The sequence below is a fragment of the Corylus avellana genome, chromosome ca7, assembly GCF_901000735.1.
Source record: "Corylus avellana chromosome ca7, CavTom2PMs-1.0".
Lineage (NCBI taxonomy): Eukaryota > Viridiplantae > Streptophyta > Magnoliopsida > Fagales > Betulaceae > Corylus > Corylus avellana.
In genome coordinates, this window is record NC_081547.1 from 24,089,817 (window position 1) to 24,110,383 (window position 20,567).

At 33.8% G+C, this 20,567-nt stretch overlaps 1 protein-coding gene across 1 annotated transcript; it reads left to right on the forward strand.

Annotated features, from left to right (window-relative positions):
• Positions 1–539: 539 nt before the first annotated feature.
• On the forward strand, positions 540–14,212 carry LOC132187447 (pullulanase 1, chloroplastic). The gene is made up of 28 exons (XM_059601761.1): positions 540–859; positions 1,573–1,714; positions 1,827–1,879; positions 2,032–2,140; positions 2,716–2,852; positions 2,941–3,140; positions 3,303–3,452; positions 3,932–3,992; positions 4,592–4,712; positions 5,058–5,148; positions 5,238–5,331; positions 5,490–5,585; positions 5,736–5,876; positions 6,093–6,143; positions 6,557–6,627; positions 6,773–6,865; positions 7,301–7,391; positions 7,951–8,022; positions 8,260–8,316; positions 9,637–9,705; positions 10,126–10,182; positions 10,259–10,333; positions 11,591–11,679; positions 11,945–12,022; positions 12,330–12,468; positions 12,561–12,670; positions 12,755–12,854; positions 13,659–14,212. The coding sequence occupies exons 1-28, from the start codon at positions 611–613 to the stop codon at positions 13,767–13,769; spliced, it is 2,907 nt and encodes a 968-aa protein (XP_059457744.1). The 5' UTR covers positions 540–610; the 3' UTR covers positions 13,770–14,212.
• Positions 14,213–20,567: the final 6,355 nt, after the last annotated feature.

Below are 20,567 nucleotides of genomic sequence, written 5' to 3' on the forward strand. Positions count from 1 at the left end.
AGCCTAGAAGGAACAGTGTGGGACTCAAAGAAGCACAAAGGAAGGCCCAATCTCCATATTTAGGCTGTTAAATATGGCAATTGGCAAGTGTTGGAGACACAATCTAGAACAAGTAAAAGCATGATCAAGATTATCTTTGACTACATTTTGGATTGGCCCACTGGATTATTTGCTAAATATCCCAGAGGATGCTAATTAATCACAGGGTTGTACGTACACTATTAGTTGAAGAATCCAGAGAGCAAAAATATGAAAATCAGTTTAAAAATCTATTAACTAATATTTAGTAGATTTTTATACAATTGTCATATAACTAAATAGCAACATAACTTCATAATGAAAGTTGTATAAATTCTCATACTTATTAAATTTACATGAAAATTACTGTTTAATAAACTGTTATATAATTAGAATGATATAATAATAATTTAATTTTTCTTTTCTACAAGTTATTATTAATTCAAAAACGGATTTTCACGTGCAAAGTAAGCGATCGGAAGATTCGGAAGTATACTTATAATTCTCTTCGAGAAATCATATCGTCTGAGCAAGTGATATCAAAAGGCAGAGAGTGAAATAGTTCTCTGTCTCTGCAGAAAGCCCAAGAAAAATGTTTCTTTCTTTGGCATCATCTGGACCACTACTGACTGCGTCTCTTCTATCATCACCAACTCCGACTTCAACGTCCAACGGTCACTTCCTTCCTCCTCGCCCCGCCACGTGTCCATCTTCTCCTCCGCTACGACGCCGTGTCGTTCCCCTTCCTTCCCGCCATCCCAGACCATTGCGCACACGACCCCTTATCTCTTCCTCTTCCTCCGCCATGTCCGTCGAGGAGTCCACTTCTACTACTTCCCAGGTTTGTTCTCTGACTTCAAGATTTGGGTCACTTTCGATTTCGAGCAGTGTTGCGCAAAGCTCTCTACTTGCTTTCGAAGCACCAACTGCATCAAATTTTAGCTCTTGGCAGCCAAAAAATATTTTCTTCCTTAAATGATCGCCAAACAGTGCCTTGGGTTCTTCTTCTGCTGGGGGAAGTTTTCTTTAATCATTGTGAATAGTATAATTGGAGTGAGAAAGCAATGCATTTTTTGAACAGAAAGAAGGACAAGATGACATGTTTGAGATTTTTAGTATTTAACAAAATGGTGTACATGCAACCTTTGCAATAGTTCAACAATTTGTTCTATTAATGATAATGTTTATAGAGAAATCCATTATGCCATTTTATTAATGCCCATTTATCACCAAAATATCCGTGAGCCTGCATATAAGTTGACACGATTTGGGTCACATTTGAGTTTCTGTAGATTTTTGATGATTGGGTTCGATTATGCTAGGAACTGGGAAAACGTAGGTTTTAAATAGATGAAGAAATAAGTGGTTTGATTTTCCTTGTAATTTTTCGGTTAGCATTATCTATACAGATGGAGGTTTGGTCTCCTTGATGTGGAATATTCACGGTATTGTTTCATATAGGTGTCTATTTTTTTATTTTTTTCATTAAGTCTTTGTCTTGAGTTGATTTTATGCTAATATATCAGCCTATGATTTGCTTTAATTGTCGATCAGCTGCGGGATAGTTTGTTATACTCGAGAGCATACTGGGTCAGTAAATCCACAATTGCCTGGAATGTGGATGTTGGAGATGGTTCCTGCCACTTATTCGCTAGTAAAACTGCTTCTTTATCTTTTACAGATGATGGAGTTCAAGGTAGAAACTCTACTAGCTACTTCCTTCACATCATGGTGACTTGAATTTGTGATTTTTTTTTTTTTTTGTAAGTGAATACAATTGAAATTTGACTAGATTTTCATGCTAACAGGCGAGGATGTCAAAATTAATCTTGAAGAGGACAGTTGTGGGCTTCCAGCAAATGTAACACATTAGTCATTAGTAGAAATATGCTCCAATAGTTATTGACGATCTCTTTGTTGTTTGATTACAAGTGGCATTGTATTGGTGGTTCATGTAATGGAGCTGAAGGACTACTAATAACAGACTTGTTCCTCTCATCGTTATTTTTTTAGGTGATCAAAAAGTTTCCTCATATCAGAGATTACAAAGCTTTCAAAGTGCCTCCTGCTTTGGATGCCAAACCTCTCCTCAAATGCCAGTTAGCAGTTGCTACTCTCAATTGTAAGCATTCTGTTGTGTTTGTTTCTTACTTGCTCATTCATGAATAATGGTCTATATGTAAATTCAGTAAGTGATATAAAATCCTTAGTATGCCTCTTAAAGCATATATTTAGATATAGGATCTCATTTCAAGGATCAATCTATTTAACAAATTTACTTGTCTTCTATATAACATAATAAAAAGTGACTTATGGTGTGTTTTAACTGTAGATATAACTTATGACATGTTTAAGTAAAGTAATTTTTTTTTTTCTTATAAAAAAACAGTACCAGCTGCTCTTTATTTTTCTTCATTCATTTTGTTTGAAATGGCATTACCTATTGGGTTCTATGTAGTATCATGAGCATGAAATGAAGTTGGTGACACACACACACACATGCTTATATACACACACCCACATGCACGCATAGAGTTATATATGTATGTATGTTAATCAGTAAATTTGTAATAGACTTGAATCAACATAACACTTCTATTGCAATCACTTGTACTGTACTAGTGTCTATTTTTTTTTTGATAAGTAACTTTACTAGTGTCTATTTATGTATATATCCTTTGTATCTTTCTCTTACAGCTGATGGGAAATGCACGAATGCTACTGGTTTGCAGTTACCTGGTGTCCTTGATGAATTATTCTCGTATAATGGTCCACTTGGTGCAGTTTACTTAGAAGAATCTGTGTCACTTAACCTCTGGGCTCCTACTGCTCAAGTATATATATTCTAATTATTCTTTAGTTTAACCATTTTTATTCTCAAATTCGGTCACTGTTTCTGTTAATATTAATTTGTCAAGACAGGCGGTACATGCTTGCATTTATAGGGATCCGTCAGGCGGGGATCCCCTGGAAATTGTCCAGCTCGAGGAGGTTAATGGTGCTTGGAGTACTAAAGGACCAAAAAGATGGGAAGGCTGTTATTATGTCTATGAAGTATCTGTGTACCATCCTAGCACCTTGCGAATTGAGAAATGCTATGCAAATGATCCATATGCTAGAGGGTATGCTGGTTGTGTCAATTAGCCAACAATTACTAATATTGCTAAGGTGTCTCTACATTCTAAAGTTACACTGGATTACAATCTACCAATACATATTTACATATGTATGTAAGCATACATACAAGTGTGTGGTTCCCATGATGTTCTTATTTGTTAAAGCAGGCTCTCATCAGATGGCAGGCGGACATTTTTGGTCAACCTTGATGCTGATACAGTAAAACCTGAAGGATGGGACAATTTGGCAAATGAGAAACCCAATATACTTTCTTTCTCTGACATAAGTATATATGAATTGCATATAAGGGACTTCAGGTACAAACTCAATTCTTATTGTGCCTGTAACTTTCTCGTGGCTTATCTTCACTTTTTTCTTAGTCAAAAGCAACTTCTTGAAAAAGATAAGAGATCAACATATTATAGATTTCCTTGTTAGTATTTAAATAGTCTGTGAAGTTTTTGAGTAAGCAGAAGTCTGGTCTCCAAGTTTTATTACTTTCAAACTCCCTTACGAAGCCTGCTTGTTCTATCATTTATTTTGTTTTCTCATTGCAACATAATTATCTGTTCTTTATGTTTGCCCTTGCTTTTCTTTTGATATGACAACTCTATAAGAGATATCTTTCATGCTACCATATCCAAATAACATCTGAGAATTCTAATTCAGGCTTACCTGCTAGAGACACGTTTGAATTAATAGGTCTTGTCACTGTTTTCTTGTTTTTATCATTTGTTTGGTTTTTTATAAGTTCTGTAGGTTTTTGTTCTGCTGATATTCTGTGTGGCTATTGCAGTGCCAATGACCATACTGTGCATCCTGAACTTCGTGGTGGTTATCTGGCTTTCACTTTGCAGGTGTTTATGTTCTTTCAGTTCCACTTATTGACAAAGTTATTCTTTAAAAAATAAAAAGATCTTTAATTTAATCACCTTTTACTTATTAAAGAAAAAAGGATCTTTCCACTTTTCTATGGCATAACAAGTGTTGTCCTTGCATTACTTTATCAAAACAAATGTTGTCCTTGCACTTAAACATGTACTTTCAGATCTGATATTGTTAGATTGCCTTTGTTTCTGTTTTCCTGGATAAGCTTCTTTTTTTCCCCTGATTGGTCTTCATAGTTGATGTAGCAAAAAGGTATTGAAAAGTTCCACAATTGTTGTGCCTGAAACAATATTTCAGGTGGTTGGCTTGCAATGATAATAGCAGTTTAATTGCCGACACTGGAAAAACGTTTATGCTTCTGGCACAAGGGATGTGGTCTTTTCCAACATGGTTTTCAGGATCTTCTTTACCAAAGACATTGATTAGAGCCTAAAAAGCTGAAGATAAAAAATAAGTTTGAGAGGATTGGAATTATACATAAGCGTACTCACTTAATTGCAAGTGGCTTTTAAATAGATGTAAGACAACTGACTATGTATTATCTAATTGTAAGATATATTTCTTGAAGGATTCATTAGGTGTGCTCCATCTGAAGAAATTATCAAATTCTGGTATCACTCATATCCATCTATTGCCAACCTTCCAATTTGCTGGTGTTGATGATGAGAAGGAGAACTGGAAGTGTGTGGGTAAGATTGTTTCTTTGTTCAACCTCTGATTCTTAAACTTTTCCCCTTTCTCCCTTAATAAAGCAAAGTGCACTATGAGAACAAATGGATACTTTCACTTGCTGATGCTGTTTTAAATTGTTAATTGTCACAACTTTAATTGTTATAATGGTTCAGTTTTGGCCTAGTCAATTCTTTGGCACCATCTAAAGAGTTAATTGGCCGTTATTTCATGGCAAATTGATTGACTTGAAACTCCACTCTTTTTCTCTTTCAAAACTCAAACTAAATTTATTGTTTGCCCTCAAATTATCTTGATTGTTACCTGGCGGCATTGTTCATCAATATACTATTAGGCTTTTGCAGACACCAAGATGCTGGAAAAATTACCATCTGATTCAGTTGAGCAACAAGCTCTAATTACCGCAATCCAAAATGATGATGGGTATAACTGGGGGTAAGCTCCTGAGACTGATTTGGAAAACATTATCAGGTTTATTTACAGTTCTTTGTGTTTATGTCATGTTTGCTCTTTGTCTTCCATAGGTACAATCCTGTTCTTTGGGGGGTGCCCAAAGGAAGTTATGCAAGTAACCCAAACGGTCCATGCCGTATAATTGAGTTTAGAAAGATGATTCAAGTATGGATTTTGTGTTTTCTTCCACTGAGTAGCATGGATCTTGTGTTTGTTTTATGTTGTGATGTGCAGAATACATATTTGGGTTTCAGTAATGTCTGTAGTTAACTTAAGTGATGCTTCATGGCTTTGTTTCTTAAAATAAATTATATTCATTATAGGCACTTAACCGTATCGGCCTTCGCATTGTATTGGATGTTGTTTACAATCACTTGCATGGAAGCGGGCCCTTTGATGAGAATTCTGTCCTTGATAAGGTGATTATCCATGATTAATGTCTCATATCAACCTGTAGTTTCTGGATAGTTGTATAAGTTATGATTATAAAATTCCGTTGTATATGTTAGTAATATCTTGTCTAATGTATCTTATTTTTCCTCAAAGTTTAACATAATGTTTCTCTCTAGATTGTTCCAGGTTACTATCTGAGAAGGAACACCGATGGCTTTATTGAGAATAGTACATGTGTGAATAACACTGCCAGTGAGCATGTTATGGTTGAACGTCTGATTCTTGATGATCTTCTTCACTGGGCAATCCATCATAAGGTGATTGTGAATGGCGTTATAGTGTCTTAAGTACCTCAACTTTGTCTCTGATACTTAAATATAATTAGAAAGCTTTTGCTTTCTATGTTAAATTGGTGTATTGTTGGCTTAAAGCAGATTCATAACTTTAACTCATTTTTTGCAGTATGCTTTAAGATTTGAACCATGGAATCTATAAATTGTTGATAATTAGTTATATGACTTTTTTTTCTTCAGGTTGATGGGTTCCGGTTTGACCTCATGGGTCATATAATGAAAAGTACGATGGTACGTGATTGTCTTTTTGACTTTTTGTTTTGTGATTATTCATAAAATTACAAAAGATATCTAGGTTCAATTCTCTGTGGTGACATGTGAGAACTATAAAAGATCCTGTGAATTTAATTACTAACACATATGTTCTAGTTGTCATACTTGAGGGCTTCACGAAATCGCTTGGTTGGAGATAATGCAACTGCACCAACTAATCTATGGACGGATATAAGTTGGCTATGCCAATTACTTGGTAGTTAAAATTGTATAATGTGTTTCCGTGTTACAATATGTATCCATTCCTATGTAAATGATAAAAAAGATCATAGTTAACATGATTTGGGATGTCTCAACCAATTTAGCATGGTGCAATGAGCAAATGTACAAGAGCAATGCAACTATAAGATAATTTGTTGATCTATGTTTAGGTGAAAGCAAAGGATGCACTCCACAGTCTAACAAAGGAAAGGGATGGGGTTGATGGTTCGAGTATCTATATGTAAGTTTCCAGTAACAAAAGTTATTTTCCTTCTTTATGGTTTGATGATTACTGCACTGGGAGTTCCTTGTGAACCATTTTTTCCCCTTTAATACTTTATGATGAGATTTATATTATGTAGTACATACCCTGTTGCTTTTCTCAGATATGGTGAAGGATGGGACTTTGGTGAAGTTGCCAAAAATGGACGTGGGGTAAATGCATCGCAGTTTAATCTTTGTGGAACTGGAATTGGGAGGTAATATTTGTTTTTTCGTATCATATATTCTTTCCTTACTGTGTCAAAACAAATCTGACTCGTGATTTAGCTATAAAATAGGTCTATTGTTATAATCAACTTTACATGGTTGGCTTGCTGAAAATTATCAACATTTGCTCTTTCAGATTGATTCGTAATTATTGGCAATATCTCTCCTCGCTAAAAAAGAGTGAAAAATATAAGTGTATTTTGCTTGAAACCTCAAGCCTGGGTGCAATGGTGTCTACTCATATATGAATGGTGTAGAAACTATATACTTTTTGATTGTTGGTTAGTATTATGTCACCAATGCCTAAACTTGTGTCCTTTTTTAATCTAGGAAGCAGATCATCTTGTCATCAATTCAGTCTCAAATTTTTTATTCATTATGCATTAGGCATTCAATTTTCATGAGTTATTTGGAATTTAATTCAGCTTTAATGATCGAATTCGGGATGCAATGCTTGGTGGATCTCCGTTTGGCCATCCTCTTCAGCAAGGATTTGTGACTGGTCTGTTGTTGCAGGTAGTCAATAATGTCTTTTATGCAAAGGTGTTGTATTTGATTTCTTTAATGGTTGTACTGTCTTGCAGTATTTCTTCTTTTGGAGAAAAATTTGCTACATTTTAGATTGTGGTAGCCTTCTGAATTAAATTTTCAAATGATTTATACCTTCTCATTAACATGAAAATATGCACTACCAGTGATGATCGAGAGAATTTATTGAATGAGCTGAAGGAATATGTTTATTCTGCAGTAGGCTTTTTAAATGTTTGGTTGATTTCATGTGAGGAACATTTTTTTTTATAAGTAGTAATCATGTTTTATTAAAAGCGTAAGGTGCCCCTAAGTACGCAGGATATATTCTAATATATCCCTCTTTCTGCATCTATTATTATCTTCTTCCAACTTCATGGCTTGCCTGCATTTTCTTTGGCCATTGACTAATGATTCCATGTTATGGTTATTGAAGGTGTTGTGACGTCTGTTGCTAGAGGTTGACTGTTGCAAGAGAAAAGTTTTTTCTTATGCAATTTCTGAGAAATATATATGTTTATTATACTACTCGTTGGTTTTTCTGCAGCCTAATAAACATGATCATGGTACAGAAGCTGTTGCAGAACGCATGCTTGCTGTGGCAAAGGATCAAATCCAGGTTAATTATTTGATGCATTCTTGAATATAATAGTGTTTGAGTAGATGGTTTTTGAAGCTCAAATGCCGGTCTAGCATCATGGCATTTATATTTTGCTTAGTTTATGTGATATCAATCATGAAAATATGAGCAACGGGTGCACAATTCTTACTCTGAAAGTGTCAGTCAAGTCTTCCTAAAAAATGTTTTTCTTTTTCTTGGATTTAATTTTAACTAGAGTATTTTATCTTTATTCAGGTAGGCATGGCTGCAAATTTGAGGGATTTTGTGCTAACTAATTGTGATGGAAAAGAGGTATATGATAGTTTGATGCAGCTGTGTTCTGTCGTCTATTATTTGGAAGTGTACTTTTTATCTAAATTCTTGGTTTAGGATCCATTTGTTTTGATGTAAAACATTTTTTGATGTAAACTAAAACATTTTTTCGGAAAAATTACTGATTTTCCAATGTTTGGCTGTTACTCATATTTTCCTCTATTTGGTTTGCACTGAAAAATGTGAAATTATTAACATTCAAATATTTGGTGGGGTGGATTTGGCTGGGATTGGTGCTGGCGGGAGATGGGGTGGTCTCTAGGATGTACCGACAGTGTGGCTGTTCGCCCAAAGGGGGTGTTTGAAGAGAGGAGTTGTGGATGGAAAATGTTTTACGCCTTAAAACAAATGTAAATCATTTCATGGAAAATAATGCTGTGTTTTAAATTTGACCGAAAATGTTTTTCAGTTGATCAAGTTTTCCAAACGTGGCCAAACACCTGAAAATACTTAAAACATTTTATATTAAAAGAAACAATGCCTTAATGCAGCTTTTATTTACTTAACACATGAATTTGAAAGATATTGTTTCTCTATGTCTATCTGGAATCTGTATTTCAATATTTTTTGATATAGAGATGTGTCTATCTGCTTATAACTCGTAGAATAATTCTTTTAACTTGCAACTAAATATTATGCCAATCCTTTTCTTGTTTGGGCTTTAATGTTTATATATACAAAGACATATGGCATATTTGTGAATGCAATCACAAATTCACAATGTTTTGAATGGCTGAGAACCAAATGCATGAAATGTACAAGTTTGCAGAATTAGAAAATTAATTTAAATGATTAAGTCCACCATTTCCTATCAGTTAATGCTTTTGTGATAAATGGTGGTTTAACATAGTATCAAAACAGAGGTAATGAGTTCAAAGTGTAACTCTTGTTGAGGAGGAGTTTGAACCCATACATAGAGAGTATTAGAAAATTAATTTAAATGATTAAAGCCCATCATTTCGTATAAGCTTAAGCTTTGGGATAAATGATGATTTAATATACAAAACATGAGCTTTGACAACCTTTGTAATAATGCGAGAAAAGCAAAACAAATTTCTGCTTGCAATTTGCCTGTTCTTCTTTAGTATATCCATGTGCACAGACATACACATAAACGCGCACAGATACAAACTCAAATTTGTCAAGCCTAACTAATTATGGTCAGTAATAATTTACTGCCTTAGCATAGTAACTTTATAGTATAAACTAAATGTTTTAAGAGGATTTATTGCTGCACAACGATGCTATAACTTAGCATGACCATAACATTTAACGCTGATGATCTGCTATTCTGCTCAGGTAAAAGGATCAGAAATATTAACTTATGATGGGGCATCTGTTGCATATGCCTTGTGTCCCACAGAAACAGTAAGTATCTTATTTGTATACATATTTTGTTTCTTTTAATTTTATACCAATCATTGCCAGTTTGGATGTGCTTATGATTGTAATTATATGTATGATGTGAGTGACATACTTGTGAAGTGTCACTCGTATTTCTTTGTTGGTGTTGTATTTCATGAAAAACCTGCCATCGTTCTTTCTCAAAGAATGTTGATCTATCATGGGTTCTTGCTTTCTGGAATATTTTGTTAGTTCTTTTGTTGTGTCAGAAATATTAAGCCGAGGTCTCAGATACTTTAAGATTTTGATAGAAAATCACTGCAAAGCGGTCAATTTATTGATTACATAAGGGGTATTTCTGTAATAGATTGCCAGATATCATTGTTACTGCTGGCCTACACCACTTGGTTGATTGACACTTTTAACTATTTTTCTATTTTGAAGGTTAATTATGTTTCTGCTCATGACAATGAGACCCTATTTGACATTGTGGGTTTGAAGGTATGCTCAACACTTCTTACAATGTTTTGCATTATTTTGACTATGGATTGTTCTGATCTTTGTCCTTTACTTGTAGACTCCGATAGAAATTTCTATAGACGAGAGATGCAGGATAAATCATTTGGCAACAAGTGTAATAGCACTGTCACAGGTTTCAACCATTCCTAAAAGTTGAATAGTGATGATCTTATAATTTATTTTCGGGGTTAACTAAAATTTAACCCCCTATAACTACCATCCTTTTCACAATGCCCCACACCCCCAATCTATTATTTGGATTGCAATGTCCTTTCTGCAATCAAAAATGACAAAAGTACCCTATGTAAGATTTAAAAAAAAATAATAATAAAAATTAAAAAATTAAAAAAAAAACCCAAAATACCCTTCATTTTGTCATTGCAAAAAGGATGGTAGTTAGGGAGGGGTAAATGTAGTTTCTCCTTATTTTCTTATTTGTTTGATACAACTGCATGACCATAGCATTTAAAATAGATGTAGTTCACAGCTTGTTGAGACTTATGAAGTGATGGATGAACTTTATCCCTTTAATTTTGTAGACAAAAATCCTTATTGATTGGTAAATAAGAACATTTAGAGCATAAATAGATTATGACATGGCCGATGAACTGGGGGCATAAATTGATTTTATAAGCGAATTTCACTGGGGGCATAAATTGATTATTGGGAAAAATGTACTTTTTTTAGACAATAATAGATTGTAAACCATTTTTTGTAAATTCTGCTCTACTCTTAGTCATTGTTATAGTTTATGCGTTGAAGAGTGGAACATGTTCTTATGTTGTGCGGTGAATAAAGGGGCAACCCATTATATGGGTAGGTCCGGGAGCTATCTTCCTTGAGCATGATCTGTTTACAATTAGACTAACAACTATAATGGATCACCCTTGAGTTTACCAATTTGTTCGTAGTCATCCCAAAGGGATTAGCCAAACCTATCATCACTTTCTTTCTTTTTTTTTACAATATTATTGACACTAAATAACATTATATGACACTTTTTTTAAAAAAAAATGATAATGGGTTTTAGATGTAGGTTAGGTGAGTGTGGAACACAAAGTTGAATTCAACCTATTCATGAGGAGATTGTACTGGATTACTTTTGTTCTGGATTTTTTAGAGCAAGTCATGCTAGAAGGATCAAAGCTATGTGTGGTTAGGGGAGGAGATGCGGGAAAGGAGAGAGTAGGTAGAATGAATGCTCTTAACGTGCGCATTCAAAAACCACTTTTGACACATTTTTCATTGAGTGACCTATCTGTTCTTTCCCTAATGGTCCACCAAATCACAGAGCCTTCATATGTTATAATGTTTAGTAGTAATGCCATGGGCAATAATTCATTATTTCTGATGTACTTACTAACTGCCAGTGCTAATCATCTTTTCGTAGGGAATACCATTTTTCCACTCTGGTGATGAGATGCTTCGCTCAAAATCTCTCGATCGTGATTCGTACAATTCTGGCGATTGGTTCAACAGGTCCACTGTATTCTTGTGCTCAAGTTGCTTTCTTACAGTGATTGCTATCTAAGATATCAAAGAGCCTTTGTTACTTTTGAGCTAAAATGCATATCTGATTCTCTTCATGAAAATACAACAAGAGAAACAACTTGGGATTTTTCTGTGGTTGTTATTGGACCGCCCTTTTGTCTTGGTAGTCTTGGTACTGCTTGTGGATCTGTGCCCAAAGTAAAATGTCTGAGTGTTACGTCAAATTTGATGTTTGCTTTTTCATGCTTTTCAGGCTTGATTTTACATATAATTCTAACAATTGGGGTGTTGGGCTTCCTCCAAAAGAGAAAAATGAGAAGAACTGGCCACTGTAAGCATTTACTTTATCTCTGATCATGTTTGATACCGTATTTACTTCTATGCAGTCCTAAAGGAAAGAACATATTTAATTCAGTTAGGTCACAGTTAGAGTAGCTTTTTATGATGACCATTTCTTAGAACCTGTTTGGATCACAGCAGTCATCCAAATTGAGATTCCAACTCAGCACCTTTTGATATCTTGTTATTATTCTGATGCATAGAACTGTTGCTGAGAGTTTATTGGTATTATTCTGTCCTTTGTAACATCTGCTCTAATATTTATAGTGATAATCTTGGGCCTGTATTTCCTCTTGCAGAATTAAACCAAGATTGACGGATCCCTCCTTCAATGCTCAGCAAGGTCACATTCTTGCTGCTGTGGAAAATTTTTCAAACCTGTTGTGTATTAGATATTCTTCACCGCTTTTCCGTTTGAGGACCGCAAATGCTATCCAGGTGATATGTCCTATCTTTTCAGGCAAGGGTATGTTTCCACGAACCAATGAAACTCCCTAGTTCTAGAGTTGTAATATGTCATATCTTTTCAGGAAAGGGTACATTTCCACAACACTGGACCATCATGGATCCCCGGTGTGATAGTGATGAGCATTGAAGATGGTTATGAAGGTATCCCAGGGTTATCCCAGCTGGATTCCACGTGAGTATAAGTAAATTGTGGTTTTCTTTTCTGGTGTGAATAATATAACTCAAAGAAGTCGCGGTTGCCCTTTGTTCTTTGCAGCTACTCATACATTGTGGTTGTCGTCAATACATGTCCGACCGAGGTGTCATTTGCTTGCCCTGTGCTGCGGGCAAGAACTCTTAAATTGCATCCTGTTCAGGTAATCATATATTTCTAGACTTGGAAGTACAAGGGTGTGCTCGTCTAATGTTGAGACAACGTAGCTTCCACATAGCTTTCCATTTAATATCCTAACTGTTAAATTACCAGTTGTCCCAAAAGCTTAAGCTGATAGGAAGAAGTAAATTTAATCACTTAATCATTAGTTTAACACTCTCCCTCACGTGTGGGCTCAAACTCCCTTTTAATAGGTGAGATCCAACATGTGGAATATTTCATTTTAATGGGGGGTGAATTGACGGAGTTAAGGTTCGATCTCAGAACCTTTTGGCTTTGATACCATGTTAAATCACCGACTTCCAAACAAATTTCTGGAAGGGGCATGTAATGCCTGCTTTAGGAAGGCATAAGAAAGGCTATTATGGAGATTAAAAAAGGATTAACTGGCTAAAGTTATATATAATTCCTTTTACTTATCAAAAAAAAAAAAAAATAGCTAAAGTTGATGCCAGAGCACTATATTTTCTTCACCACAGCATAAAAATTTGTAATTGTTCAAACACCCAGTTTAGACTCATTGCTATATTTTTGTTTCCTAGAACTTCTAAACAATTTTGAGCATCGAGGTTTTCTAGAATAGCATGCCAAAGCCATAAGAAGATTGAATAATGTTAAAAACTATATTTTTGTCTCATAATGCTGACGTGGTAGTCCCGGAGCGGTATGTCATGGTCACATCTTTTAACTTTCTTCCAAATGCACCTTACCCTATCTATTCATTTAGAACTTTTTAACATTCCTTACAATATATTAATGGCAATGCTATATTGGAAACTTGGTGCAGCTTATGTCTACTGATGAAGTAGTCAAGAGCTCAACATATGAACCATCCTCTGGGTGCTTCACTGTGCCCCCGAGGACAACAGCTGTGTTTGTTGAGCCTCGAGAGTTTTGAGCAGCTGTGCTGTCAGACGTGGTTGATCACCATGCATTTCATCTTGAGGGAAGTGTTGGCGCCATCATCAGCCAGTAATCTGGGGAGACTTTCCAGCTAAGTACATCAGGAGTTCATTGTAACTTCAATGCCACCAAACGTGAGATGAATCTGAAAATATGTACTCTTATTTAGATCTGTTCTCAAGGAGAGTGAGGCATCCCAAGCAATGTTTTGGTTGGATTTATGGAACCTTTGTTTGTCAAGTATTTGACCAATATAATCTTTTGAAAATAGTGCTGTAGATAGTAACAAGCACTAGAGATTAGGAAGTATAATTAATAGTCCAACCTTTCTTTTTGAAGGGAAATTGTACGAAATGTTCTTGAATTTTTTCCCCCATGACAAATAAGGGCATGATTTCTAATTTTGATAATTAAAGGTCCATTATGTGGTTATCACTATTAAGTAATCACATCTGTATTTGCATACACATCATGCGTTTACCAGCAGCTATCCACGCATTTATTGTTGTTATTTAATTGCTATCCGCATATCAAATAATAGGCCTATTTGACTATTTTAGTCTTTTAGGCCTTCTTTGGGTCTCATTAGGGCATATTTTAAACGATTTGGAAAATATTTTGAGCCCCTTTTTAGTGTTATTATTTTTTTTTTTCTATTTAAGCTTTAGTGTTTTAGATTAAATGTATATATTGGTTCCAGCTTAAAAATAACAAAGAAAATACAGACACTATAATGAGTTCATCCAGAAAATAAAAACATACAAATTGTGTTTGTTAAGGATTTTGCTTCGATACTGTAGCAAAAATTGATTGATATTATATATATATATATATATGTTTTGTAGTGATTGATGTGATGTAAAAAGTAAGAATATTAGAAAAATGAAAAAAAAAATTAGATGAATAGTATCGAATCAAAATCGTTTAGCAAACGGGGCCAAAGTGTAGTTAGTGAATTTGTTTATATATATAAATAGAAATGTTACATTTACCAAAAACATTTTCCTAAAAATTGGTTTCCAAAGTGATGTGTCACCATCTTATGAGATGATGACACAGAGAAATGTTCGAGCATCTATTATCATCCTTCTCCATACATTTTTTTTTTTTTTTTCCTTAAATCAACCATTGAATCCACTTTCGCTTAAGTGGGTTTTACAAATCTAATGGTTGATTTTATTTTTTATTTTTAAAAGGGAGAATGATGAAAGTAGATGCTTTAACATTTCTTTTTCTCAAAATAATAGATCTCACGAGATTCTATTTTTCATATATAAAGGGTATGATCCTACATTCATATACCTTAAAACAGTTATCTATATACGCATCCGCATATATATGGATAGTGGTTAGTTGCAGTTAATAAATATCCACATGTAAGCTCTAGTTGGAAAAGGAGAAGAGGTTGGAGACGGTGGAGTTGGCAGAAGGGGTTGGGTTCAGCAAAGAGCATCATGGAGTGGTGGAAGTTGTACCAAGCACGCTCTTTAGGGTCTCTACCTTCTCTTTTTCTTTTCTTTTCTTTTTAATATATTTTTTTGGTATAATTACATACGTGGCATAATAACATAGAAAATATGAAAGTTGGCAAGTCCTTTAAAAGCTGTATAGACTTATTTGTCATAATGCCAAAATTCGGACCTTTAATTGTCAAAATTAGAAACTCAAGCCCCTTGTTTGTTATGGGTACAAAATTTTAGGGACTTTTAGGGTAATTTTCCGAATTTAAATTTAAGATATTTTTTAAGTGTGTAGGGTAAAAGTTTAAGTTTTGATTATTCGTATGTTCTAAATTAGAAGAACACAATCTCTAAGAGGTAACTCAATCAGCTGTGGACCACGCCTAATAGTATGGAGGTCACTAGTTCGAATCCCCCTTTTTCCTTTCCTTGTGTGAACATGTCAAAATAAAAAAAAAAAAAAGAAGAACACGGGGACGCAATTTTGACTATCATGTTCTAAGTTTTGATTTTCTTTTTGGTGATTTTAATTATGTGAAACATGTTTGTCAGTTTACAATGTCTCTGTTGTAGATCAACGTCATGTCGTTTGCAAGGTGTAAAGTATAAACAGCCCCTCTCTCTCTCTCTCTCTCTCTCTGTGTCTGAGTTAATGTCGTTACCACACGATAGCAAATTAGCAGGCATTAATGAAGTGGTTAATTGCAGTGTAATAGGCGTTAAACCAAAGAAATTAATTGTTCACCCAGATCTGACTCTTCTCGGCTTCTTACATGACACCACTGATCCAATCTCTACTCTATATATGTTTATGTGACACTTGACCACTTTAACTACTACCCATTACAAATAAACCTTTCATTTAGCAATTGAGGTTAAAATGGATGGAAAAACTAGTCACTCTACCCCCTCCAACTTCCACACATGACTATTTTTGAATCTTTTTTAGCACATTTCCAGCAGCTTCTTCTTTATTTTCCTTACATTTAAAGATCTAAACTACTTTCTATTTTTCTATGTCAAAATACACCCAAATAGCTTCTCTTAATCATTCTCTATATCATTAAAATATTTATTTATTTTAATTATATTATACATATGAGAGGAGAGAGAATCATGAGAGGAGAGAGGAGAGAGGAGAGAGTAGAGAAGAGAGAGAAACGTTCTTTTATTTATTATTATTTTAATAATCATAATGATTGCAATAGTGGAACCTTATACTTTGGGTTCCACTGTAGCGATCCTCATGGTTGAGGCTCATTTAGGGAGGCTTTTTTGCGATTTTTTGGGCATATTCCCTACACATAGTGAATAGACTTCCTTATAGGGAGTCTGCTGAAAATGTTCAATGCCCTTAAGATTATTAGAAAATAAGCGAAACAAAAACAAAACAATTGAAAAAAATAAGGGGTAGAACGGCTTAATTGGAATGGAGCCAAATGTCACTTTTTAAAATTTAGTAGTACTCTAAGTGCAAAAGTGGTGGTAACGGGGTAAAGCATATATTTTTCCATATAAAACGTAATTATAAATAGGGGTAACTTCACTTTATACTCCTGAATTACCAAGCGATTTGAAAAGTCCCCTTCTCCTCCCTAAACTTCAAAACCTCTCAATTTAGACCCTGAACTTTCAATTGCAATCAATTTGAACTCGTCTGTTAGATTTTAAACGTTAAAAATGAGATAATGACGCCTATACCCCTGACTTTTTTTATAAAATTTTAAATTTACCCTTAATTCTAAATTAAAAAAAGTTTTTTAAAAAACATATTTTGATATTTTTAGAGGTAAATCAGGGAAGTTAACGGTTAAATCTGACGGAATGGTTCAAATTAACTGCAATTGAAAGTTTAGGGGTCTAAATTGAGAGGTTTTAAAGTTTGGAGAACTTCTTAAGTCGCGTGGTAATTCAAGAGTTTAAACTGAAATTATTCCTTATAAATAACTATAATTTTTATTGTTGGTGATTAGAAGATGTATTAAAAGGAGTGTTGAGATGCAATCTTAGGTGGAGTAGTAGTAGGCATCATGTCCTTATCCATTGAAAGCAAAATAAAAATAAAAATAAATAAATAGAGTTAATTAAAGAATATATAAAAAAAAAGAAGACATATCATTTTAATTAGTAATAACAACTCATACGTATCAACACCACTCACTCCTCAGTAGCTGGCTACTACCACCTTGCACCCTCAGCACTAATTTCATATTGAAATAATTCCCATTAAGGAATATGACAGCTGTCAACCCCCCCCCAAGATGTTTCTATTTCACCCACTCGTTTCATATTTCTCATTTATTTCCCATTCAACTTCTCAATTTCAGAAAATGATCTCCGTCTATAACATGTATGTTGAGAGAAAAACGTTTTTTTTTTTTATAAACTATGAAACAAAAAGTGTTTTTTCCGTCATTATAGCTGTTATTATTATAAGAAAAATATTTGGGATATTACAAATTTTACTATAATTCTTTACAAATTCAGATGCCAGCCTACCATAATAATATATTTTATTATAAATTATAATATATATATATATAATAATGATATTTTCTTTGTTATCTTTCTTACTTGGGGTTTGTTTGAGATTGCATTTGAGAAACTGAACTTTTAAGTCAAAAAGAGCTTTTGGACAAAAGCTTCATTTTTAAGCTTTTGCCAAAAATACGTTTTAACTATTTTTAGACTTTTTAAACTCTTAAAAGCGCTTTTAATTTTTTTATCAAACGAATATTTTTTCTTTTCAAATATTAAAAACACTTCTAAATTTCTTAAATACAACTTCAAATAAACTCTTACCGGCTACGGTCATTTCAGTAGCAAGTCAAGGTCACGTAAGTTGTAACGCTGGCTCTCAGCCGACTTTTGTAGATTAGTTATTTAATTCTTGTCCTTTTCTCCTTATCAATTTTATTTTTGTTTTATTCTCATTCTACGTACATCTGTCTATTTTTATTTTTTATTTTTTTATTTTCCATTTAACTTCACTTGCAAGTCAGCTCACGTAAGATGTGTTGCTTCTGCACAATTATTATTTTGATTCACGTTTTCTAAAATTAAAAAAAAAAAAAAAAAAAAAACCCGTTTTTCAGTATTTTAGAATTATTATAAACAAATATACCTTAAAGAAAGAGCCTTTGACAAATCCTCCACTCCGCAATTCTCTCGATCACTTTAGAAAACGAAAAACTTAAAAATAAAAATGTCAACAAGATGTGAGGCTTACACGGCCCCTAATTTGTTTATATTTTTTTTCATATTCTCTTATAAATTTAATAAATCAACCATTATATTCATAGAATTCGTCATTGATTTATGTAAGGTCCACATAAGTTTATAAATCTAATGGTTGATTTGTGAGAAATATGGACAAAATATGACACAAATTTCTTCCAAACTAATTTGGAGGAAATTTCATTCAACCTACCCATTCAACATTTTTGGGTTTCTAAAAAATTAATTTTTAAAATTTTAAATTAGTAAAATGACAATAAATGGCGTTAAAATATTAAAGAAAACATGTGAAAGATGACACTTGACACTTATTAAATTAGGTTTGAAAGAAATTTTCTTTAAACCAGTTTTGAAGAAATTTCAGTCTAATAAAATATTGAGACCAATAATTTTTCGGTATAAAAAGATGTGTTTTCTATAAGAAGTGTAGGCCAGGATATGGGCCCTTTTGTATACCTAAAATAGACCATATGATCCATTAGATCTACCATTTGATTAACCAATAATGTTAAAAAGGGGCTCAATCACTCCATCGGTCCCCAACTTATATGAGTTAAAGAAAGCAGGCAAAAAGATAACTCTTACCCAAATGGGCAACCCCACGATCGACTTTGACCAAATTGTGGTTCAATTTACATAAATATCACATTCTAATATTAATAAAGAGAAAATGCACTTTACTCCCAACCTGCTACCCTTTAGCATTTAAACCATTAAATTTTATAATGTGACATTTGACCCTCTCTAATTATCACATCGTTGCAAATAGTACTTGATTGTTAATATTTGATGTTAACTTGACTTTAACCTCCCAAAATACCATTAAAAAATATTTGTAAAAAAGAGAAACGTCACTTCCAACTTTCGCCCCTCCGGGCCCCCCCAATGTATCACGGATTTTGCAAAGTTGATCGAGGTCAAAAGTTACAATGTGGGTATTCTATTTTCATCCCTTTTTAATTTCACCCCTATTGTTAGAATTTTAAGTTAACTCAAACAGCTAACAAGTTAAATGTTTCTTATACCTTTGTAAAGTATATAAAAATACAAAGTTTCCTTTAATTATTATTTTTTTTTAAAAGTAAAACAATACAAAAAAGACCAGAACATAAAATGTTCACTTTTTTATTTAAAAAAATTAAAAAATTAAAAACAGGGGCATTTTGGTCATCTTGGCACTTGTAAATCCTAACGGGTGGGTGTAATTAAAATGGGCTGAAAAATTGAATACCTACGTTGCAACTTTTAATTCGAGGTCAATATTGCAAAACTCCTGATATATCGGGATCTAAGTGAAATTTTTCCTTTTTTTTTTTTTTAATCAAAGGTGGCTAAACCACCCAAAAATACACAAAAAGGGTGTGTCAAGGGGTCCTAAAAGGGTGGTAGTATAGGGAGGTAAGTGTTTTTTTTCCTTCTTCTTCTTCTTCTCTTGGCTGGGTGATCACCAATTAGAGAAATTTACCAGCAACGTTATGGTTAGATTGCAATTTTTATTGAAGCTGGGTGTGAGATTAACTCAGAGCTGTAGAAGCATTATATATATATAATAAAAAAACTGTAGAATGCATTGGATGGAGTATGATTGAGGGGATTCCTTTACAATCTGTTGTAAGCTTAATTTATTATATATAGGGGTTTTGGTTTTGCTTAGTTGCAACAAACATGCCATATTGAGTGGCTCACAAGCTACTGAATCGAGAGAGAGAGAGAGAGAGATTATGGATGACTTGCGAAGTAGAAAATAGTATAATATTGGAAAGTTGGTTACATGCATTGAGTGGCATAGTCGTGAATATATAGTGCAAAGAAATAGTTTGAAGGTAGGTAGCTATTAAGGTTGGGATCAGATGATACGAGACAGTTTTGGATATAATTTTCTTTTTTTTTTAAAAAAAAAGAAAATATATAGAAGGAAGGATATGGCTTGTCTTGTGGTGAAGCTGGAGAGATGTGATGAGGAGAGGAAGGCATGACGATGGGATCCTTTGCTTCCCCAAATTCCAACTTTCTAACGTGCCCGCACACAACCAATAATATATAATTCTTCACGCCAAGAACTTGCATGCCCCCCTTAACTCATCATTGACTCACCA